Genomic DNA, 24,587 nt, shown 5'->3' on the forward strand with positions numbered 1-24,587 from the left:
TCCCCCGCCACCCGCGGCTAGACCCGGGCTAGTTCCGCCCGCCACCGGCAGAGCGGGCGCTTCTGGCGCGTACCGCCATTTACAGCACTTCAACGCGACCTCAGAGCCCGCACAGGCACTGACAGCCCCCCGGCCCAACGCTTTTCCTGTCAGCAAGCAGCAGCAGGGCTCTCCACAAGATCCAAGCTCTCCAGCGGCCCGGCCTCCCTCGGGAAACCCCGCGGCCGGACAAAAGCCCCGCCACCCCTCGGGAGCAACAGCGGAAGGGAAGAGGCGAGCAGACGGGCTGGAAAGGGCAGGCGACGGAACTAGGACAGCACACTGAAAACGCAACTCCGAAGCTCCCACCATGTCTCGGCGAGGAGCCGACTAACTGCTACCACCGGGCGGGCGGGCGGGCGGCAGACACGACCCGCCCCCTTCCCGCCTGCCCCGCCCTGCCAGACCGACTCTGACTGGAGCCGGCGCAGCTCCGCCCCGCCTCCTCCTCTAGTGGCGTCGGCGGCGTCCGTGGTCGCCAGGACAACGGCGCGCGTTACGGGGAAGCGGCGGCGCCGATTGGCGGGAATTGTTCGAGAACGCGGCCGAAGGCGGAAGCGGAAGCCGCACGTGGAGCCGGTGAGTGGTTGCCGCAGTTTCTGGAAACTTCGTCTCATTGTCATATTTAAAGCGGCGGCGCCGGCTCCCCTCCCGTCCCTCCCGCCCGCGCGCCGAGCAGGCAGTAGATCGGCGGCAGCGAGCTGAGCCGACCAGACCTGAGGCAAGGCGAGACAGGAACCTCTTCGCCCGCCCCCGCGGGGGCCATGGCCGTGGTGGGCTTTGACCTGGGCTGCCAGAGCTGCTACATCGCTGTGGCGCGGGCCGGCGGCATCGAGACTGTGGCCAACGAGTTCAGCGACCGCTGCACGCCGTGAGTGAGGAGCTCGGGGGGTGGGGAGGTGATCGGATGCGGCGGCGGGGTCCTTTCTCGGGTGGGGGGCAGCCCGTCCGTGGTCGGCGGAGGGCCCACGCTGGAAGGTGCTGGAAGCTTCCGGGGGGGGGGGGGGGGGGGGCGTTGGGGGGACCGGTCTTTCACGGCGGGAGCCCCGTCCCCCTGAGTCGGGACAGAAATGTGTCCTGCGGGTACGGAGATGGATATGAGAGTGGTCTGCGGCGGGAAGGCTTCTCCGGTAATGGTGCGGCAAAGCCGGCGTTTGCGAGGAGAATCCCCGCCGGGGCAGCCTGGTGTAAATGGGGCACGGGGACAGCACACACGCGGCTCTGTCTCTCCGCGCTCTAGTGGGCTCCAGCTGCCCTGGAGCAGTTCTGCAGTACGAGCTCGGGTAGAGAAAGCTTCTGGCTCAAAGCAGGAGTTGGTTATGAAGTTAGGAGCAGCCAAGCAAGGATGAGCAGGACGTAGTCGGGGCGCGAGCTCTGAGTTGTTATTTTTATGTTTAACTCTTCTCAGAAATCTTCCTGAGGAGCCTTGGATTCGAGCCAAGGCTTGCAGGTGGGTAAGATCGTTATTGTGCCGTTTTGGAACAAGCTGGAAGAATGGCACTTAAGCGGAAAGACTTAGCAGTTGAGAAAATGTATCCGTGACATCCCTCAGCCACGTTCATTGTCAGCACTGAGTTAATTAGCCTGTTGTTCTTTTCAGATCGGTGGTTTCGTTTGGATCGAAAAACAGAGCTATTGGTGTCTCGGCTAAAAACCAGGTAGGTCCTTTTCTGCTAGTTGTTTGTAGCAGTGAATTGGCCAGTGCAAACAGTTGAAGTGCCAGTGGGTGTAAAGAGAGTTGGCGCACTAGTTAAAACAAAATACTTAGTTTTCCTTGTCAAGCCTTTTATTTGAGAAATGCTGTATTATGCTGCCATGCTTCCTCCAGAGGGATGCAGGATGATTTTACTAGACCATTACTGCACTCTTTCATTTATGATAGTATTTTCCAGTTGAACACATTCTTTTTCTGACAGCTTCAGGTCATCAGATTTCTTTTCCTAGTAGTTGTATGTAGGATTTTCCTTGCACTTGAAGGAAGAAATTTTAAATGCTGTGTATAATTTGTTAAAATTAAATGCAGAGGGAGAGTCTTGGCTCAGATTGTTAAAGCTGTTTGGGTACTTTACAGCCTTCGGTTTCAGTGGAAGGTAAGTGCCCGTGGTTTTGAAGGTGTAAGTCCTTAGTTCTGCTTTTTGTGGTGGGTTTGGGTTGGTTTTTTTTCCTCTGATGAAAGTGTTATGAAAGATTGAATCTTTTCTTCATGAAAGTAATATTTTCAGCTTACAAGGACGGCTTACTTCTGATAAATCTTGAAATAACTAAGTTTAATGGTTAAATAAACCCGGAGGTATTGTGTGATAGATTGTTACATAACTGCTGCCGGTGGAGGCCGAGTGTGCAGCCCCCGCTGGCCCGTGCGGATCTCTGTAGTAAAAGGACTGCAGTGGGTTTCCATGGAGAAAGTACTAAAAGACTTCCCTCCCCACTGTAATAGCTCCCCTCTTAATTTTAATCAGACAAGGCAATGCGAATAGGTTACGTCTTCACAAGCACACATATACTTGATCACAGGTTAACATTTGGAGTAATAAAGTCAATGCATGTGTTTATATTTTTTCCTGAAATTTAAGTTTAGCATTGCTTTTGTTTATTAGACTGCTTCCAGTTTCAAGTTGGAAACTAGTATGATTCATCAGTGTGCAGAAATGAGTTGTTACTCAAAACAGCAAGTGATCTGAATCCTGTGTACTCTTGGGTGTGTTCCAGTAATGTTAGATTATTCTAGTAAGTGCCATTGAAAATACAGAGTAAACTGAAAGTGGAGTTTCTCTTGAATTGCATTTAAAAGCATGCATTTGCAATGATGAACACCTGTGACTCCAGTTCTTCAGACTAACCTTTATGTGTTACTATATTGTCTCTTTCATGCTTGGTTGTCTTAGCCATTGAAACCAAATATTTTTACTAGAGGATATGTGATACTTAAAATTATAAAAGACATCAGAACATTTATTACTCTTGCTGCACTTGGTCCGGTTTGGCTCATCATTTGAGATGTAAATCCTGTTTCTTTGATTTCTAAAGGTAGAAATTTCTTGACATGGACAACTGTGAGTTGTATTTTCAGTGTCCTAGGGTGTAATAGCTACTAAAATCAAGGAGTAAAATGATCACAGGTTTTATTTGAGCAAATTTCTTGGTTAATAAAAGGCAAAAGCCCCAACAAACAAAACTAATAATAATGAAAAACCAAACCCCAGCACACCACCTCCCCATAACAAAAGAAAAAAGCAAAAATATTTTGACTGGTGACTTCAACAGTGATTGTGTGAGAGCTCATTGATGCTCAGAGGTGCTCTCTTGCTTTATCACTTGAGGAGCTGCTATTGCAGTGAATTTTCAGAGAATTTGTTTCCTTTAGGTAAGTCTGTATCACTGGAGTTAAGAACAGTGTGTTAGTTAACAGACTGTAATTGTCAGCTTTTTTAATTGTGACTAAGTAGGAGGATACCAAAGCGTGCTACACAGACCTAATGACATACAGTTAAGCTAAAAATATCTGAGGATTGTTCCCTTAGAAAAGGCTCTGAGGCTAATTCTAAATTAGGCTATAAAAGGTACTAGAGTGTTTGTGATTCTTTGACCACTGTGTGGTAATAACTTTCGTTTCTGTGTTCTTTAGCAATACAGCTGTGAATTACGTAGCATTGAAGTACTCTGAAGTTGTGGATATAAAAATAAATGAAACCATGTTGGGAAATGATCTTGGACACAGGAACCTAAATACTCTACTGCATTGAAGTACTGGAATGGCTCCTGGCATGATTTTTGGCCTGTACTAACTCATGCTCTTGGTAGTAGTAATTGCTGAATTCCTAGTAGTGAATTTGGGTGGGACATCTTCCTCTCCACACACAGACCTTTCTGAAAGTATGATGAATAGCATGGGTATGGTCTGCTTCTTTGCCAGGGAGCTTTTCTGTTGGAGAACTGTCATGCTTACATAGTTTTCTAATATCAGATATAGTTTTTCAATTCCATGATGGAAAATTGTCTGCAATAAGAAACTGATGCTTTCCTTTGAGAGTAGTGAATGCTAGAAATCTTCCTCGGGATGGATGATCATGATTTAAGTTATCATGCATTCTCTTGATGGCTACCTATTCTGGAGAGATAAATGCACTTTAGTTTCTCTCCAATAGAATAGGGTTCATTCTGCTCTGAGATACTGGCAGTATCTCTTTAGGCCCAGACTAGTTGTCTAATTTCTGTTTGGCATTGTACTCCTGATGAAGAATGCTTCTCTAGGTCAGCTGGTTCTGTAGGTATACTTCAAATATATACTTTAAGCTGACATTGTTGCCAAAAGAGTCTCATGTTTCTTGCTGTTTGTGCACTGAATCCTTCAGTCTGGTGCAAGAATTTGAGTAGCTGCTAGGTGAACATGAACAGAGGAATGACATGGTTTAAAAGTAGCTCCGGGGGGGGGGAAAGTACACAGTGGAATGTATGGGGAGATTTAGTTAGGAACTTGGTAACTGTGAAAGCAGCTGTTTGCTGTTAATGTAGTGGGGTGAGGTGGCTGGGCTTGGAGTGCCAGTTTACAAGCATTGCAACTACTTGGAAGCTGGCTGTTGTCTTTAACTGTTTGAATTCTGTCTAAATTCTGTTGTGCAGCTGCTGAGTTGAGCAGCTCTGGTGCCAGTACAGTTGGCAGCAGAGGACTCCGGTGAGGTGCATGGGGACTTCCTGAACAAGGGGATCTATGGGGGTCTGGGAGAGACACCAGGAGCCTGTGGCTCACTCAGGCTAGAGCAGCTGATGGGATCAGTCCTAGCGCAACCATGGCCAAGCTCTGCCATCCCCTGTGTCTGTCCCCCTGCTCCCTCAAGGAAAAAGCTGTTGGGGAGTGCCGGTGACCAGAATGAGTGAAAAGGCTGTGATGTGGCAGTAATAATTACTATTAATAGTGATACCAGTTGTTCCCTGAGTACCCAGCTGCTGAGCTGGAGGACAGGGACAGGGAGCAGAATGAAGCCCACATGTCCAAAGGGAAATGATCAGTGACCTGCTACACCACTTTGGCACACACAAGTCTGCTAGGGCCGGATGGGATCCACCCATGGGTACTGAGGGAGCTGGCAGAAGTGCTCACTGAGCCACTTCCTATCATTGGTCAGCAGTCCTAGGTAACCAGGGAGGACCCAGTGGACTGGAGGTAGCAAATGTTATGTGCACCCACAAGAAGGGGTGGAAGGGGGATCTGGGGAACTACAGGGCTGTCAGCCTGACCTCAGTGCTGGGGGAGGTTATGGAGCAGATCATCTTGAATGCCATCACATGGCACATAAGGTGATCAGGCCCAGTCAGCATGGGTTTATGAAAGGCAGGTTCTGCTTGGTGAAGGCCTTCTTCTATGAGAAGGTGACCCATTTGGTGCATGAGCGAGACTGTGGATGCTGTCTACCTCAACTTTAGGGTAAAGCCTTTCATATCATTTCCCAGAGCATTCTTCTGGAGAAACTGGCTACTCATGGTTTGGATGGGTATAGTCTTTGCTGGGTGAAAAACTGGCTGAATGGACAAGCCTGAAGAGTTGTGGTGAAAGGAGGTAAATCCAGTTGGCAGCCTGTCACAGTGGTGTTCCCCAGGGCTCAATACTGGGGCCAGTTCTGTTTAGTATCTGTCAGTGGTGTGAACAAGGAGACTAAGTGCACACGCAGTAAGTTTGCAGACATCAGGTTGGCTGGGAGTGTTGATCTGCTGGAGGGTAGGAAGGCTCTGCTGAGGGATCTGTACAGGTTGGCCAGCTGTGTGAGGTTTAACAAGGCTCAGTCCTGGGTCCTGCACTTGGGTTACACAACCCCATGCAACACTCCAGGCTTGGGGAAGAGTGACTGGGAAGCTGCTCTGTGCGAAAGCACCCAGGGGTGCTGATTGACAGCTGCTGAACATGAACCAGCTTGTGCCCAGGTGGCCAGGAAAGCCAATGGCATCCTGGCCTGTATCAAACAGTGTGTCCAGCAGGGCCAGGGCAGTGATAACCCGTGTACTCAGCATTGGTGAGGCTGCACCTCAAATCCTGTGTTTGGTTCTGGGCCCTCACTACAAGACAGACATTGAGGTGCCTGAGCGAGTTCAGAGATGGGCAATGAAGGTGGTGATGAGTCTAGGGAACAAGTCCTGTGAGCAGCAGCTGAGGGAGCTGAGGTTGTTTCCCTGTAGAAAAGAAGGTTCAGGGAGACCTTCTGGCTCTCTGCCTTACAGGAGGTTGTATGGAGGTGGGTGTCTGTCTCTTCACCCAACTAATGAGTGATAGGACAAGAGGAAGTTGCCTCAAGTTGCTCCAGGGGAGGTTTAGATTGGATATTAGTAAAAAAAATTCTTCACCAGAAGGGTTGTCAAGCATTGGAACAGGCTGCCCAGAGCAGTGGTGGCATTGCCATCCCTGGTGTATTTAAGAGGCATGTAGATGTGGTGCTTAGGGACATGGTTTAGTGGTGGACTTGGGAGTGCTATGTTAACGATTGGACTTTATCATAAAAAGTCTTTTCCAGCCTTAACAATTCTGTGATTTTAAATTAGGTGACTACAGTACTAGATAAAGATCCTCTTGGTTGCTCTCCTGATTGCTTCAAGGTTTTAGAGATACTTCTGTAATCCTTATAATCATTAATATATAATGGTCCGTAAGCATCTGTGTGTCTGACTTGTGTAATCTTCTGTAGTAATAAGCTCATATAAAGAGCCAGATAGTAATTGCAGGTGTTACATAAACATATGACAAGTAAACAAGCAGTTGGCTTAAAACTTGATTCTTGGGGTCCTGCAGACCAGCACTGAACTCTGCAGGTTGATTAACAGTGGATTTCTAAATTTCCTGTTTTTCTTTACAGCAAATTACTCATGCGCATAACACAGTTTCTAACTTCAAGAGATTCCATGGCCGTGCATTTAATGATCCTTTTGTTCAAAAGGAAAAAGAGAAGTTGAGCTATGATTTGGTTCCGATGAAGAATGGTGGAGTTGGAGTAAAGGTAAATTTGCAGTATATATTTTGGGGTTTTGCAGCTAAGTTTAAAAGTTTACACTTCAGCACCTAGTCATGAAAATACAGGTTTCCTTTAATTACCCTAAAGGTTTTCTTTAACCTTTCTGGTAAAGAAGAGCTTTTGTATGAATAGACAGCTTCCTCTTGAAATAGCAGATGTTAACTGTCAAATTAAGGTTCATTTGCAAGTAATTGCTGAAATGTGAGCTTCCTTGTTGGCAAATTGCACATCCATCTCAAAACATCCCAGAAAAAACACTGCTAACATAATTATGAGGTCCTATGGTTTTACTTCAGACTATTAACCTTTCTGCCACTCTTGTGTGTACTGTATTGCAACAATCTAATTACATGGTTACAAATTCCTTGTAAAGTAGCAGGAACTCTTTAGAATAATTGCTATAAATGGGTGACATGTCTGTCTTTAGTGTAAGTTACTTGCAACAGATGTTCAAAACCAGTTTGTACCACATTACAGGTACAAATTGCTTCCATTTCAAGGAGTTTGCTGATACAATGTCAGCTTTTCTTGGAATAGGTACAGTTAAATAACAGCATATTCATTTACAGAAGTATACAAAAATATTGATAATGAGGCCTTGCTGGCATAACAGGCAGTGCTGCTTCATTAATGAAGACCCTAACTTAGGGCTGTGAATTCAGTTTGCTGCTTTTTTCCATACCTTGAACTGATGCCCCAAAACTTCAGTATAGATCAGGCCTAGGTAGTAAATAGATTACAGAGGAGGTGATACAGTTGATGACGTACAGATGATACATTGACTGAAGAGTAGTCAAGCTTTACAAAGGAGGAGATACTTTCTCTTATGCTGTCTGTACTCTTGTGAAATTAACAGGTAAATTCAGACAGAAATGAATGTTTTAATTACGGTGTGTGTAGGAGTCTTACTATATGAGAGTCTAATATTGGGAGGTAGTGCTACTTGTTATTTCTTTGTTCTCTATTTGGAGAACAAATGAGTGTTTTTCTATTTAACTGGTAAAAACTTAAGCAACATCTAGTAATACTGGGATATTTAGAGTGCAATTTTTCTATTAAAATTGAAATGCTTGGGTTTTGGTTGGTTGGTTGTTTTTTTTCCCAAGTTGGACTGTTGAAAATCAAAGGCAAGAGCTATTTTCAAGAATCAGTTGTAACATTCCTTCACTTCATCATTGCTATTTATTTTGTTACACACTAAAATGGTGATCCAAATAATTTCTTGGTAAGGGAGCAACAAATGACCTTTTTGCTGAGCTTCACCTTAAGCTTTTAGTTGTTTTACATGCATAAGTGAACTGTTGTGGTGTATTTCTTCTTTTCGGAGATTCCTCACACGTTTGAGCAGAAGCATTAGCATGTCAGGAAAATAGCAAGAAATTCTTGACTTTTCTGCAGCTGACAACAGTTTGAAAATTGATAGCTGTTTTTACTTCTTTGGAATAATGCTGTGTAACCATGTCTAGCTTTAGTCACAATTTAGACTTGTGCTACCTTTTACATTACTTCCTAGCAGTTTGCTTTGTCTGTAGATTTGATACGGTTATTAATGCTGTAAGTCTGAACGTGGAATTTCTGCTTCTGAAGACACTCAACTGGGAAATCAGATTGGAAAGTGAAGTTCTATAATGAAATAATTAAGCATGTCATGGTTAACAGTATTAGCAGTGTATCAAACAACATTAAACATAAGTAATTTTTTTCCAGTTGAAATAATGTAGTTATTTTACCTATTTCTTCTATCCAGGTCATGTACATGGATGAAGAGCATATCTTTAGCGTGGAACAGATTTCAGCTATGTTATTGACTAAATTAAAGGAGACAGCAGAGAGTAATCTGAAAAAGCCAGTAACAGACTGTGTTATTTCTGTAAGTAATTGTAGTGCACAGGGACATTGTCTTTTAACTTCAGCTATTGAGCACATTTTGTTTCTGTTCATGTAGAGTGAAAAAAGACCACTGCATAAGCGCTTAGAAAGGGATTAATCTTAACTAGCCTTAGAGCTTTTGGCTTAAAGAAATCCCAGGGCCACTTCTGTATTCCAGACACTGACCCCCTTCATTAACTTACTCTCTTGGAGACTTTTGCACTTTCAGACCCAGAGCATTCCTGGGATCCAGGTATATACCCTTCTGCTGCAGTTTGTTTCCATGACTAAGCATACTAATTACTCATTTTAATGAGTAATTCAAAATATAGACACCTAAATATAGATACCTTTGTTTATTGAAGTTTGCCCTGTAGCAGCTGAAAACCTTAGTTTCTGTCCTGCTTATGTTCATCCTCTCAGTAAGTTAATTTGTTTTTCAATTTATGACTGCACAAAAGGTTACCTCAGATACAGAACAGTCATTCCATTGGAAAGGCTGAGTATGAAATAACATCTGTCTCTGGATTCCCAATGGGTCTTTGAGTAAGACTGTCAGGTGTTACATCTAATAATGTTTAGATCTGTTATTAGAAGAGATTGTTTTCCAGTCAGTACCTGACAAGTGTCTTTTAATGATGTAGATTCTGTCCCTGAGGGCATCAAAGGTCACTTTCCAATGCTAATAGTAGAGTTCTGTAGCAAATTTTCAACAATGTATTCCTCTTGTTTAATTCCAACTCGGCTTGTTTGAATAGAATATTTCAAGTCTTGATTCAGTACAGTAGTAGTTGCATGTCAGAAGACTTGCAGTGATCAAGTGTCCTCTTGAAGAGGAGAGATAAATATGATTTTTAAATGCATACTTTCAAATAAACAGTGTGTCTCATTTTCTGGAAATAACTTCCCATTCTTTCTTTCTTCAGGTTCCATCATTTTTCACAGATGCTGAAAGGAGGTCCCTTCTAGATGCAGCTCAGATTGTTGGATTGAATTGTCTTAGATTAATGAATGACATGACAGCAGGTAAGTAGGGTAAAATGGCATTTTTCTGCAAATGAAAGGTGTGATGGAGGGTGCATTTAGCTACTTTAAGAAACAGGACTGACTTGAAAGATTAGACTTGAGATAAACATTCTAAAAGCTTGTTGCTCTTCTGTTAATTTACAGGGGGGAAAAAAAGGTGTTTATGACTTCAGCAGTCCCCAAAGAGTACCTTTCCAACCTCTTTCTCTGCTGAAACAGAAGTAACCCTTCACACCCAATTCAGAGATGACCTCTCACAATACAAGCCAATTAAAGGCCTAGGCCTTTCAAAAAAGCATTTTTCACTTCCTTTTTTTTGTTTGTCAGAAGGTATCAGGCCATCAGAAAAGCATGCAGCTCTTTCCCATCCTTAGCACCAGCAGCCTTTTTTTACTGTGTAGCCTGTAGCATTTCTGATTTTCTTTTCTTTACCTTGCAAGGCTAATGGGTGCCATCCAAGTTTCTCTGATATTTTAAATGTAAGAGTCTTTGATTGTATCTCTGGGGAAGGGGTTCTAAAATACAGTAGGACATAAAAGCAAAATATTGTTCATTTGTTTTTAATGAAAGGCAAATTCTGCTGAGACTTGCCAAATTCATGAATTTATTTTTTAGCTTGGAAACAAAGGCAGTGTGTTCAGTTTGCTCAGAGATAAAAATGTTATGTGAAACAGACCAATACACAATTTCAGTTAAATCTAGATCTCAAGGATATAACAGATATATTTTGTGAAATAGTTTCTGGTTTTAATTAACCACCATTTAATGACTGCTTGTGGTAGGGATTAATGTGTGCTGGTACTGGGGTTTTATAGACCCCAAAGCATCCACACAGAATGAGTGCACCAACTGCAGGGGAATTTCATGTTAGACACCAGAATCCATAAATCCTAAGTGTCTGATGAGTGGGAAACTTGGCTGTCCTTGTTCCACATGGTCTGGAACTAGTGCATTTGATGTGAGAGGGGGAGTTGGTCTTGCCATCTCCTGAAGTGAGAGAATGTCAGTGTTGACTGTAAAATGTTGCTTTTCAGAGCATGTATTCCCAGCCTTCCTTTTGACTGTAAGACTCTGGTTCTCTTGCCTGATAAACTTGGTATCCTGGCTATTATCTTCATCTTGGGATTCTTTTGGTCATACACAAATGTACATTCTTGCACATTTTATCTCATGCCAAAAGCTCAGCCTTTCCTACTTAACCATGTAGCCAAGATTCTCTAGGGTTTTATCTGTCTTCAGTTACTGCATCAGCTTGTTGCTTAGCTTTGACACTGCTAACCATTTGGAATGAATGCTGCTACAAAGCTGTGTTCCGTCTTAGGACTTCTTCATCCCATGTTTTCATGTCCCACTGGCTTCTGTTTTACAGTTCTGATGTACTTCATGAACTGTCTGCCTGCTAATTCTGTATAGGCTGAGGTTCTTGCCTTTTGTAACCTCTGCTGACCATTTATACCATTCCCAGACAAAACTTTCATGCCTGGGAGGTACTCCTTGTAAATACAAAACTGAGTTTGGGTTTTGTTGTAAAGATGCTTTGGTTTTGATTACTATGCAAAGCAAAAAAAAAAAATCAGTTGTTAATAGATCAAGTTTGTTGCTTATTTTTGTGTGCTTAAACACTTGGAGAGTATGTATGTGACTGAGGAAGGATGTTATGCTTCTCAGATCCTAAAACATATTAATGGAATAAAGGTTCCATGTAGGTAAGACCTTATGTAGGTGTATGTCTGGATATGTCCCATTGCTCTTGATTCTGTAGCTTAATATTCACAGGGTTGTGATGGCATGCAATTGGAGACTCGCTAGAGATTGCATGGATAATATGACATTTTTCTTGCAGTGGCTCTGAATTACGGAATTTATAAGCAGGACCTGCCAGCTCCTGAAGAGAAGCCACGGATAGTTGTGTTTGTTGATATGGGGCATTCTGCATTTCAAGTATCAGCCTGTGCATTCAACAAGAGTAAACTAAAGGTAGTAAGATTAAATGAAAATGAAAGGGTTTATCAGACATTATAATAAAATAGCCTGTAAAACTGCCTTGGTTGTAAAATTTGGAAAGTATTTAATGCATGGGGAGTGGTAACATGTCAAAAGGTGAAGATTTTTATCGGTATCCTTCATTTCATTAAGATGGTTTCAAATAGAGGCTGTAAATTCTTTGCAATACACCAATGTAAGATCTACAATATAACTGTTGTAATTTAGTTTTATCTAAATGAATGTGTGTATGGATTAAAATTGGGTGGTTAGGATTGTCACCCAGTTACTTAGTCTTACTTCCACTGTAAAAGTGAAGAGCAATTATTGGCTGCTATGGTTGATTGAAGTGCTTAAGCCTGTGCACTGCAAGATAGGCTAACTTGCCCCCAACCTTTTGTGAAGCAAAGACTTGCTGATTTTGGAAGACTGCATTTGATTTTTACTGAGTATAAGGCTAAATAATTGTGTTCTTTCAAACCAGGTGCTTGGCACAGCATTTGACCCTTTCTTAGGTGGAAGAAACTTTGATGGAAAGCTGGTAGATTATTTCTGTGCAGAAATAAAATCTAAGTACAAACTGGATCCAAAAACAAAAGTTCGAGCTCTTCTTCGTCTGTATCAGGAATGTGAGAAGCTGAAGAAACTAATGAGTTCAAATAGCACAGACATTCCCCTAAATATTGAGTGTTTCATGAATGATACTGATGTATCTGGAAAAATGAACAGGTGAGTTCTGTACAAGACGGGCAGTTGCTTTGGTGGCTGTATTTCTTAAACAAGTGTTTCTTTCCATGTTTGAAAGAAACTTACTGTGCTTAAAAAAACAAAGTGCAGGTGCTGAATAGCTGTGGCATTTCTGTAATGCTAGAATAACTAAGGCTGTGAAATGTAGTGTTCAGCTACCTGAACAATGTTTCAGTGTAATAATGCGTGTATAAGAAGCTTGGATTCTTTCTATAGGTTGACACATTCTCAAAACCATGGATAGATGCATACAAACCAGACCCCGGGGGGCTGGCTGCATATTTAGGCCTCCTGCATGTTTTAAGTAACCTAAATCCCATAGTGCTCTTAAGATAGGAAAAATTGAAGCTTTGTTCCTTTTCTCTGTTCTTACTGTACTGCAGATACTGTCAGAGAAATGGAGGACAGTGGGGCTGACTTGATTATAGTCTGAGTGTAAATGAAGTTTATGTGTGCATATGTGTCTCTCTCTGTTGCATGCACTTACAGGCAGAACTTAATTTGTAGTTACTGTTAACCCTTTAACTACTGCCAGGAGAGTAGTGAAGGGGTTTTTTTTCTTCTGGGATTTAGGGAACAGTCCTTTTATTGTAAAGGAAGTATCAGTGTTTCCTCATTTCTTAACCTGTAACCTCTGCTGAGAGGCAAATATATAGCACCTTTTGAAAACATACCTTTGTCTTGCGTAACTACATTGATAGCAGTGTAGGAATATTTGTAAGCAGCTGTTCATGTACCACCTTGTGTATGGTTGTCACTTAAGTCTACTCATAGGGGTTTAGCTTCAAGTCTCTATGCAGTGTAGTTAATAAATGTGGTCAGTATCAGTTTGGCAACATACTAAGAAATCTTAGTGGTGGGACAGGCATACTTTGGTTAACTCAGATTCTTTCTTAAGGTCACAGTTTGAAGAATTGTGTGCTGACCTGCTACAGAGGATAGAGGTACCTCTGCTTTCATTAATGGAACAAACACAGCTGAAAGTGGAAGATGTAACTGCTGTAGAGATTGTGGGAGGAGCAACCCGCATTCCTGCTGTCAAGGAGAGGATTGCTAAATTCTTTGGCAAGGATGTCAGCACAACACTGAATGCAGATGAGGCCATAGCTAGGGGCTGTGCTCTGCAGGTATAGTACCAGCAACACTTGTTAATCATTAGATTTATTGAGAACACTTCTGTGAAGACTTAGCCAAGCAGTTAGGAGAAATGGCAGAAGTGGTCTGTTCTAAAGTACTTAAGAGAACAGATGTGCTGGGTCTTTTTTGGGACTATGCTGATTAAAAAGTTCAGAGTACTCCTCTGTGGTGCAGTACTTTACTGAAAGTGCTGATCCTGGGTGTATTCTGTAAGGAGTCCACCCTTCAAAATAGGGATCTTTAATGAGAAAAAATTTAAGTTGCTGTTAAGCTGAGGGAAGATACTTTAATTGACAAACTGTATGAGAATTATCTATGGAGAGCCCAAGACACTGCAAGTTTGCATTTTCTGGTATCCAACTTTCCATCTGTGTGAAATGGACTTTTATTCTATCTCCCCCTCATTTTTACAGTTTCCAGCTGGTGAGCTATATTTTACAAGAAAACCACTCCTTCTGCCTTCTTCCTTTTCTCCTTTACTTGCTCACTTCTTTCTCTTCTTTGACTTGTTTCTTTACTCTGTCACTAATTGCTTTCTATCACTATCAGCTAGTTGTCTCTAGGGAAAGAAGCAGGAGTTGTAAGGTAAACACCAATTCTTTAGGACTAATGCAGCACTTCCATTCTTTCTAGTCCTGGTATTCGTTTAGACTGCTACCTTTTTTCACACATTAGGAATAAGGCCAAAAGTCCCACTAACCCAAAGAGTATCAACACTCCTGCATGAGATTTCTGTTTTCTTCTCAGACTTCATTGAAATCAAGCAATTTGCTCAGCTCTGTTCTAGTAAAGTCAGCAGAATTCTCGTGTTTAAAGATACCTAGCTATCTTGGGGGTGGGTGGTGTAAATCAGTTAACCAACTTTAATGCATGTCTGTTTTTTGTTTAGTGTGCAATTCTTTCTCCAGCTTTTAAAGTGAGAGAATTCTCAGTGACAGATGCTACACCATTCCCAATATCTTTGTTGTGGAACACGGAAGCAGAGGACACTGAAGGGTAGGTAGCTCAAACTGCAGTTCTGTGAAGCTTTTGGCTTTCATAATTCAAGGATAAAGTTCTTAGTTGCATGTAAATTAGGATCTTGGCATTCTGATGATACAAGTCCATAGACCGTGTACTAGAGATTGCTGACAGTCAAGAGGCATGTGTAAAGGCATGCTCTGAAATTTTAACCATAACTTTTCATATATTAAAAAATAAAGATTAAAAAACAAGTGATTAAATTCACTGCCAACCAGTATTTTCTCTTGCATTGCTCATACCTGGTTATCAGGTTTTGAAATGTGAAATGAGCTGGATCAGCTACTGGTTCCTGATCCCACTTTACTTTCTGGCTTTTTTACTCAAGGTGTTCCTATCTGGATTCTTGTTTCAGTAGGAACGTAGTACACCGTGGAAGTATTGTGAGCTTCCATGAATGCTATTTATCTGGCTGAAAACAGACTCAAGGATGTAACTCTTAAGGTTTCCTAAGAGAAATTTCTTGCAAATGAAGTGTCTTAAGACTCAGGCCTCTCTGCTATTAACTGTGCCATGCCTGTAGGAAATGCAGCTACTGTCGAGGTTGTAAGGAGGTCTAAATTCTAGAGGTCATCAGTCCTAGAGGGACCTGTTCATGCCTGTCTCATTCTTGTAATTAGGCCCTTTTATCTGTCTTCTGTATAGCTGTAGAACCTAATTGTTCTGTCACATGCTTCTGAAACTAACCTGAGAGATCACATTCTAGGTGAACCTCTTATTTTGTCACATTTAGGTTATTAGATGATATCCTTCCAAAGTTAAGAGACAAAACTTACTTGCAAATTAGAATCAGACTGGTATAGTAATGGACAGATCCTAGAGGAAGAACACAATAAAGTTGGTTGTCTTTCTGTCAAATCAAGGAATGAATAATAAGCTGGTATCAGGGTTCTTACTTGAGCCACTGAAAGTAAATGAGTATGGAATTAACAGTGCTATAATTAGTCTTTTGAGATGAACTGAGGAAGGGTGCAAATTATTATTTCAATTATGCTATTCCAAGCTCAGAATAGTGTATTTGCAGGAAGCAGGTTTTGGAGGTCTCCTGGAAGTCTGTCACTGAATGGCCATCTACATCTAAACTTGCTTGCGAGACTCAAAATGAGTGGAATAGGACAATTTTCCAGTACAGTACACAACAGTATTTTTTTCCTTCCAGTACAGCAGTGAAGTATCCTTGGAATTGTTCAGACAGATAAATGTGCCAAAACATAATGTTTCTCTGAAGAGTTTTGACCCTAGAGTGAAGTTTTTCAGCTCAAATATTCTGCTAAAAGTGGCATTTCTCTTAATTATAGGGTTCATGAGGTCTTCAGCAGAAATCATGCAGCACCTTTCTCCAAGGTTCTTACATTTTATAGAAAAGGTCCATTTGAGTTAGAAGCTTTTTATTCTGATCCTAATGGAGTGCCATATCCTGAGTCAAAAATTGGTAAGTAATTGTCCTGGAAATAGTGTTGTCTCACATTGTTTGGTCTTAAATCAGTCCTGCAATTGTTGTGTGTTACAGTATGGTTATATGATTTATGTGTTTATTTTTCTTGTGTCTTAAGGACTAGATTTTCAGCTTTCCCACTCAATAGTTAACTGAATTTGGCCTTCATATGTTGCTTCAGTCCACTGAAGAAATGAGGGGGAGCTACAGCTGAAGGCACAGTGCTAGAATGGAGCTATCACTATAAAAGATAACTTTTAAACTTTTCTGCTTATCACTAAAGCAAGCTTGGAATGCTTGAAAAATCTCCTGCATGTAAAAATTTGAACATGTCTGGAGTAACTATTGGATGTTTTTCTCTTACACTTTCTGGGTTTGACTTAATGCTGAATAAGTCTTAATCAAGACAGCCTAAATAGTGGCTGCTGCAAGGCTGCAGTATTGATTTGAATTGTATAGGTAACATTTATAAGCAGTTCTTTCATCTTTTTTGACAAATTACAATATTGACCATATTATAAAGAGTTTACATTGTGGTTAGTTAGAAAAAGATTGTGATTGTAAAGACAGGCCAATTAAATAATTGCTGTGAAGTTCCAAGCATGCAATTAAATGTTGTATGTTTGCATGTAAAATTAAGGTAAAGCTATTATTAATTGTTAAGTAATTATTAGCTTCTGTTAGGAAGCTCAGCAATCGGAATGCTCAAATTTTTCTTCAGAGTTGTAGAAGAAATAACAAATCTTAGGTTAAGTATTTGATATTATGGCTGTCCTGTTAGTTAGCAATGCACTTAAAATACGGCATCAGCAGAGTTGTGGTGTTAAGCTTTATAAGTATTCTCAAAATACATGGGAGAAAAAAAAATCTCTCCATCTGATTTACCACTATTTCAGCAAATGCCTAATGCACTGCAAAGTTAACAAAAGCTATTATCCTAACGGGGGGGGCAGTTACTTTCTCTGTTTCAAAACAAATGATGTGGTTGTCTTGCTGAGAGTCACAAAGTGCAAAAATTGTGTCTTCAGAAACCACCTGAGTATTTTGTAGGTGTAGAAAAAGGCTTCCTCTCATGTTAACTCTTGCCATGAAGACTGATGGTGGGATTTGTGAGTGTTCAATTTATATGGCTTTAACAAACAAAAATGTTCTGCAAACTGATAAGAGCAGAACTAGAAATCAGACTGGTTTTGGCTTCCTTGCCCATTAACTTTTTGCACAGAACAGAACTGTTAGTAGTCCTAATGAGTGAGTCAGTAGTTCTGATGTGAATGCCAAAAAGAAGGACTGGTCATAACTCCAGTATTGTTGGACTTAAAAAGAAGGGGGAGATGATATTCTTCAGCCTATAAAGTAAGCAGGTAAAAGCTTGTCTACTTGTGGTTTAGACTTATTGAAGGAATGTGTGTGAGCCTGTGTAATTCCAGCCTCTGATGAGATCAGTGGGCGTGGACACAAGCATTCTAATCTCCAGGTCATTGTTCTGGTTTTTGGCATGTAACCATGTAGCAGGCAGGAAAAATGTCTGCTTTTAATGTCAAGAAGATCTGATTCTTCTTTTACTGTTAATTTAGCTGTCAGTCTTTCTTAGTCTCATAATACTTTCAAGTATTACAAGAGTTACAAAACAATTTCATTCTGCCCTAGAGTAAAAAGTAATGGCAAACTTGCATGGATATTAGAAGCTGCAAAGACCACTTTCAGAAATACTGTTGGGCAGTCACTCATAGTAATAAGACTTACCACTTGACATTGGACTAAATCTTTGTGTAGTTTTCTTTCATCCTGCTATAGCATCATAGGCAATAGCATCATAGGCAACACAAGTAAGGGGGAGTGAGGTTTTTTATTTATTCTGTATTGCTAGTGTTGGGAGAAACTGCCCTATACTAAAATAAACTTTCTCCCTTTCGTAAGGTAAAGTTGGATGAAAAGTAGTATAGTTTTAGTTGCCCTTCCCTGCTGCCCTCCTTTTGGGGGCCATGAGATTGACACAGAGACTTCATCAAATATTTAGAAAGTGTCCCCTATGAAAAAGGGATGTATTTTCCTGGCTCTGTAATATGACGTAATTCCACTGTGTGAGTATTAATTCGTTTGTATTTAGGTAGGTATGTTATCCAGAATGTGGCAGCCCAGAAAGATGGAGAAAAGTCTAAAGTCAAAGTGAAAGTCCGTGTCAATACTCATGGCATTTTCAGTGTGTCCACTGCATCCATGGTAGAACCAGTTAAAAGTGAAGACAGTGAAGATGTCAGTGTTGAAACTGAAGTGGAATCTCAGGACCAGAGGCCTATTGAAAGCCTGAGTGATGTAAGTTGACTTGGCTTGTGTGTGAATGTCCTTACTGGTGAAAGTGTGTTCTGCTGTTACGTAGTTTGGAAGAAAAATACCTTCTTCTAAGGAGAAGTTAGCCTCTGAGTTGGGTTAACTTTCAGCTGTGCATAGTTTTCAGGAAATAGTGTCTTTATAAGAACAGCAGAAAACTTGTGCTATCTTAAGTGTGGATTTTAAAATCAACTATTGGGCAAAGTGCTAAAAAGCAGAAGATGGGTTCCTTGAGGGGGTGGGGTTGCTTATAGCTGCTGTAGTTACCAGGATGCTCCAAATAGGGGAGATTGGTTTGGATTATTAGTCATCCATGTTCTGTGTTAAAAGGATTTGTGTGCAATCCTTCTTAAGTTTTTTGAAACTTTTTGTGAAAGAGGGAGCTGAATTGCCCTAACATTGGGCACTTTCAAGGTTCAGGTAGACAGGGTGCTGGGGCGTCTAGTCTGGGTCATGCTTTGCCTAGAAAGGTTGGACCAGACGATTCTTGAGGTCCTTTCTAACCTGGTATTTTATGATAGTTCTCTACAGCATTGAAGGGGAGGGGAACACTGGGGAATAATGCAGCATTGTTGTGTACTTGATGTTTTTAATAGTTTTCTGAGGGGGGAAACTTAAAAAAGCTATGACTCAATAAACTAGAAGCTACTTCTTGTAAGAAGAAGTGGTAGCATGCACACACACGCACAGAGGTATTATGCTGCCAAGCCTGGCATTCATAGCATTTTTAACAAGTCCTTTTGAACTTGCACCTAGTCCTTATCTCCGTCAGTTAAAGCGTGTGTGTTACTACGTGTGCACAGAATGCTTTATAGGGCACTTCGTACAGTATGTGCATCAGAAGTGAAGTGCCCTATAATTTTATTAAATACAAGTGCACATGCCTTCTACATCCTTTGTGCCTGGGCTTTCATTTCAGAAAAATATCCAGCAAGAGAACAGTGAGGCTGGAACACAGTCCCAGGTACAAACTGATGGTCAGCAAACGTCACAGTCTCCCCCTTCATCAGAACTTCCCTCTGAAGAAAACAAAATCCCAGATGTCAAGAAAGTGAGTGACCCTTTAACTCTGTTGAAAATGTTATGCTCTATAATGGTGGCTTTTGAAATAGTAACATATTCCAGGAAAAAGTAACCAAGTTGGTGCTTGGAACTTTTTTCATTTCTATACCTTTTCTATTGTGAAAAATAATACATACATATCAATGATTCTTGTACAGAGCTTGCAAAAGAATTCCTGCAAGAAGTCTTTCTCTCCCACTTCGCTGTCTTTATGCAACTAATGTGTTTGGGTTGCAAACATTTCAATTTGTTTAATAGCTGTTAAAGGCCAGGGTTATTAGGCCTGCTGAAGGAAGTTGGGATCAGGAATTCATGAGCCTAAGAGGAAATGATATATGTGCAAACCCAAAACCTGCATGATATTGTTAGTAGTTTGCTCTTTTCATCTGAGAAGATGAAAAACGTTTTAGGTTAAAATTTTACCACTGTCAGCATCACTGGCATAGTGCTAAGCTGTTGAATCACACTTCTGGAAAACCTGCAAGTACACTGTATAGCTGAGAAACATCTTTCCTGTAGCTCAGTATTTACTGCCTATGAAATAGACTGTAAGGAGAGTAGGATAGGAAGTGGAATTCTTTGGAAGTGCCTTGCAAGTGTGTTTTGAAGATTCTGAAGGAACAGAGAAGGTCTCTGCATGTTCTTCCTGTGAATGTTTCTTCCATCAGTGCTGCTACATCAGAAAGTCAGGGAAATTCTTATTTTTCTTCTCTCCAACTCAGACAAATGAGAAGAAAGCTGATCAGCCCCCAGAAGCCAAAAAACCCAAGATAAAAGTGAAGAATGTGGAACTGCCTATTGAAGCTAACTTGGTTTGGCAGTTAGGAAAAGATCTCCTCAATATGTATATTGAAACAGAGGTGAGTTAGAGTGCGGTTTAGACTGCTTTCTTGCTTGCAGCTATTAACCATTCATCTGTTTCTGAAGGCAAGCTCTGATCTTTTACTGTAACCCTGAAGAGTGAACACAAATTTACAGTGAGCTAATACACAGTCTAACGCAAAACTGATATGTTAATCAAAGGGTTGAAGTGTGGTTTATAGCAATGGTATCAGGGCACTCACTGATCCATGGCATGACATCACAGATTGGTTCAAACTGTTGTGATCCAGAGAAGTGCAACCTGTTTCTTAAGATGAGTCCACAGCGTAGTAATGAGAATTCCAATAGTTCTGTCAGCCAAGGCCTTTGGGAGATTACTGTGTTTACAGGAGCTGTGCACTGAAGAATGCTGTTTGCACATAATGTTTATTTTTAATTAAATTATTTTCTGTGGTTATACAGGGCAAGATGATTATGCAAGATAAGCTGGAGAAAGAAAGAAATGATGCAAAGAATGCAGTGGAGGAATATGTATATGAGTTCAGGGACAAGTTGTCTGGACTGTATGAAAAGTTTGTTTGTGAAAAGGTACGTTATGATTTCAGGAGCTTCTCTGAAAATACTGATACCAAATATCTGTTTTGTGTTCCTTGGGCCGGCTTTCTTATAACCACCCTGGAAATAGCTGAAAACCACAACTCATTTGAGTGATGGCTGGGACTGATCCAGAATTAGTTTCAGGCTTAGCAAGTATTACACAGCCCTGAAAATAAATCTTGTCACAAATAGAGTAAAATTTTTTTCTAAATAAAGTTGGTTACTAGAAGGGGATACATGCTGTGTTGCTGTATCCATAACCAAAAACCATGAATTAGAGCTGTACCCAGAGCACTGGTGTAATAAGCACTAAAGGTGGTAAATGCTACCTGTGGTGTAGATGTTTCTCAGTTCAGGAGCTGGTGTGGTTGAAGTGACTTAATTATGCAAAAGCTGCAGTCAAAATATAGGTTTTTGTGTAAGAGGTTAAGAATTAATGTGTATTTACCAATGTCCTGTCACTGCAGGACAAACACAGTCAATTGGTGCATATTTTGATGCTTGACTTGTTAAATTATATTGATGCATAGGATCTGCAGGGATTCTCTGCACTCCTAACAGAGACAGAAGGCTGGCTGTATGAAGAGGGCGAGGATGAAACTAAGCAGGTGTACGTGGACAAATTAGAGGATTTAAAGGTAGGTTGTTAGTATGTCAAAAATGCAAGATTTCCAAAACATTGCCCAGAACAACATTAGTGGCTGTTAATGAATCATATAACACACAGGAATTGCCTTTTCTAGAAATTGGGTACTCCAATTGAAATGCGCTATCAAGAAGCAGAAGAACGACCGAAGCTGTTAGAAGAATTGGGACACAGGCTCCAGTGTTATGCTACAATAGCTGGGGAATTCAGGAAAAAGGTAAGTGGCCTTAAAGTATCTTTCTTTTTACCACATAGTTTCACTGAGGCTCACCAGGCAGAAGCTTCAAGTACACCTCTCAGATAATCTACTGTTATATAGGTCACAAATTCAATATGGCAAATGTTTCCCAGTACTAAAAAATCTTGCAGTGTGTCATATCTTCAGTTGCTTTGTACTTCTGGATGTTTTCAGGTTAGAAAGGACATTCTTATAAAGAGCAAGGGTTAGACTGTGATTCTTGACCTATTAAAAGCTAATTGACTTTTTTATAAGTGTGCTTCTCTTCCCACTTCTTTCGGGAGTAAGATTTGTGCCATGTTGAGAAGCATTAGTATAACAGCTACTCAGAGTAAACTAAAATATCCAACTTTATTATGTATGGGTTTTGTCTGGTTTTGTTTTGGGGTTGTTTTTTGTTTGGGGGTTTGTTGTGGTTTGTTTTTTTTTCCAATTGGTGTTTGAAGATTATTTTCTGGATAGCATTCCTGCCTTTAAAAATTAATCCCATGGGTTTCAATTTAATGAATTCTAACAAGGCAGCTCACAAAACTCAAGGCAATTCAGTTCAAGATTGAGACTTGCATCAGAAACAAGTATGTCTTCACAGTTATAGATCACAAAATTAAGTGAAGGCATTTAGTATTGAAGTCCTGACATTCACTATTATGTAATCTTTAAATAACTAGCATCGTGGAAAATAGTATATTTAAGACTTGAATCCATATTTAGAATTTTAAACTAAAATCATTGGCTGTGTTGCTGGGTAGGTTCTTCTGATACCAGCTAATTATGTAACTGGAATTGTAGGGAATGCTCCTACAGATGAACAACTGTTTCCTTTCTGTATACAGCAGACTATCCTCGGCCCATGTAGGACTCCAGGAGGGAAGGGATGTTTTTGTATTAGCTCTAAGGATTTTATGTTCAGTTCCCTCTGTTGTCTAGGTTTCTTGTTTGATTATTGGGCAAAGGAAGCTTTATTTTGACATCCGTATTTCTTGTGGGCTGTAACAGATTCAGCTTGTTCACAACTTCTGTTTATTTTGAAAATAAGTAAAGATTATAAGTTGTAAGTAACTGGGATAGTCTTGTTGGCATAACTGAATGACAGAAAATGTGACTTAACTAATACAGAACATTTGTATTTGGGCAGGATGAGAAATACATCCATATTGATGAAATGGAAATGATGAAAGTAGAAAAGTGTGTTAATGAAGTGGTAGAGTGGATGAATAACGCTGTGAGTGCGCAGGCTAAGAAGAGCTTAGATCAGGATCCAGCTGTGCATTCAAGTGAAATTAAGGCAAAGCTACAGGTAAGTGTACTGTAAGAGACCAATTTCAGAGGCTAGTGCAAAAGCTAGACTAATGAATGTACCTGTCCCCCAATTTCATCTTAACTGCTCCAATGTTCTTAAAAGGTGGTTAGTGAGAAAGCAGAGGAGCTGCACTGCAAAGTACACAAATCTGGAGCTTTATTGATGTGTCTTTCAGTCACCTTAAAAACTTAGGTTGTTTTCTGTGTTACGGGTTGTTTTCAGTGTTACTGGTAGGCACAAATAGTCTTGAAAAAAACCCATGTGAAATCCAGAATAGTGGGTTGAAGAACTTTTCCCACAGATCTTCAGAAAGTAGACCAGTTGATTTATTTCAGGGTACAATAAGTACTTGCTAGTTTGGGCTTGGGAAACATACAGAAGCAAATTTCAAAGTCTTTTGGGCACAGGACTCTTCACAGTAGTGAAGCTGATGAGTCCTTTAACATACATTCTGACTACATCTTTTCCCTTTCTTTTAGGAGTTAAACAATGTCTGTGAGCCTATTGTGACACAACCAAAACCAAAAGTTGACTCTCCTAAGGAAGAAAACCCCTTAACTGACCGGGGTGATAATAAAACTGAAGACATGGGAGAAGATGACAAAAGTTCTGAAATGCCTCAGCAAAATGGTGAATGTCACCCGAGTGATCAAAACACCATTAGCATGGACTTGGACTAAACCACTGCACTTGCAGCAAGTTATTTCATCCCATGACAGAAGATATTTTTGCTGTCGTATGTGATGGGGGGGTGGGAATGCATCCTTTTGGGAACTATTTATATTTTTTTTCTGAAGATTGTCTGGGATATGTTGTGTTAAGGGAGGCATAATAGTAATAGTGTTGGTCATGACTATCCTAAAAGGAAAATTGCCTTGGTAACTTCCAGATTCCTGTGGAATTGTGAGTTCATACTAAGCTTCTGTGCAGTATTTAACCATTTGCATCACTAAAGATGAAAAGAAGCCCTTGCTCTGACATACACTGCTCCTTCAAAAGGTTGTAATCAAAACCTTCGTAGGCATTTGTAGATGCCAAGGTAGTTTTCTTTTGTCTGGACATCTAATTGGGTACGTCAGTAAAAAGCCAGTGTCTGTCCCATTCCTAAGGACTTTCCAGAAGAAATCCTCTGTTCTAAGGTTTTTGATCATTGCAGTTCAAAGCACTTATCAGATAATAAGATGGTGAAATGTGTTAGTAGCATGCAGAAACGCTTACGTTTCGTCTCTTGCTAAAAAATACATTTTTCATGTGGGGTGCATAACATGAAGGAAATGCTAATTCTGTTAGTGTTATTGTGAAGCTTTTTAATGAGCTTTAAAATAAAGTTCATTTTACTGGTA

At 40.8% G+C, this 24,587-nt stretch overlaps 1 protein-coding gene across 2 annotated transcripts; it reads left to right on the forward strand.

The window, feature by feature from the left end:
* Nucleotides 1-770: 770 nt before the first annotated feature.
* HSPH1 (heat shock protein family H (Hsp110) member 1) lies at nt 771-24,587 on the forward strand. 2 transcript variants are annotated; one of them, XM_062615089.1, is made up of 18 exons: nt 772-910; nt 1,640-1,697; nt 6,879-7,019; nt 8,782-8,904; nt 9,830-9,929; nt 11,773-11,906; nt 12,397-12,641; nt 13,558-13,786; nt 14,686-14,792; nt 16,115-16,248; nt 18,359-18,564; nt 19,499-19,630; nt 20,364-20,501; nt 20,926-21,051; nt 21,591-21,698; nt 21,804-21,923; nt 23,080-23,241; nt 23,724-24,587. In XM_062615089.1, the coding sequence occupies exons 1-18, from the start codon at nt 804-806 to the stop codon at nt 23,922-23,924; spliced, it is 2,571 nt and encodes an 856-aa protein (XP_062471073.1). In that variant the 5' UTR covers nt 772-803; the 3' UTR covers nt 23,925-24,587. The 2 variants fall into 2 exon arrangements, with proteins under 2 accessions (XP_062471074.1, XP_062471073.1); XM_062615090.1 differs by lacking the exon at nt 19,499-19,630 and having other exon boundaries at nt 771-910.

Source organism: Pezoporus occidentalis, unplaced genomic scaffold (genome assembly GCF_034315485.1).
Source record: "Pezoporus occidentalis ecotype Australia unplaced genomic scaffold, CSIRO_AGI_Poc_V1 ctg18, whole genome shotgun sequence".
Taxonomy (NCBI): domain Eukaryota; kingdom Metazoa; phylum Chordata; class Aves; order Psittaciformes; family Psittacidae; genus Pezoporus; species Pezoporus occidentalis.

Bases quoted from the DNA above. Each gene is read 5' to 3' on its own strand.
- HSPH1 (XM_062615089.1), top strand. From the start codon at position 804: ATGGCCGTGGTGGGCTTTGACCTGGGCTGCCAGAGCTGCTACATCGCT. The intron at 11,907-12,396 runs GTAGTAAGATTA...CTTTCAAACCAG, and splicing joins TCAACAAGAGTAAACTAAAG to GTGCTTGGCACAGCATTTGA. The intron at 19,631-20,363 runs GTGAGTGACCCT...TCTCCAACTCAG, and splicing joins AAATCCCAGATGTCAAGAAA to ACAAATGAGAAGAAAGCTGA.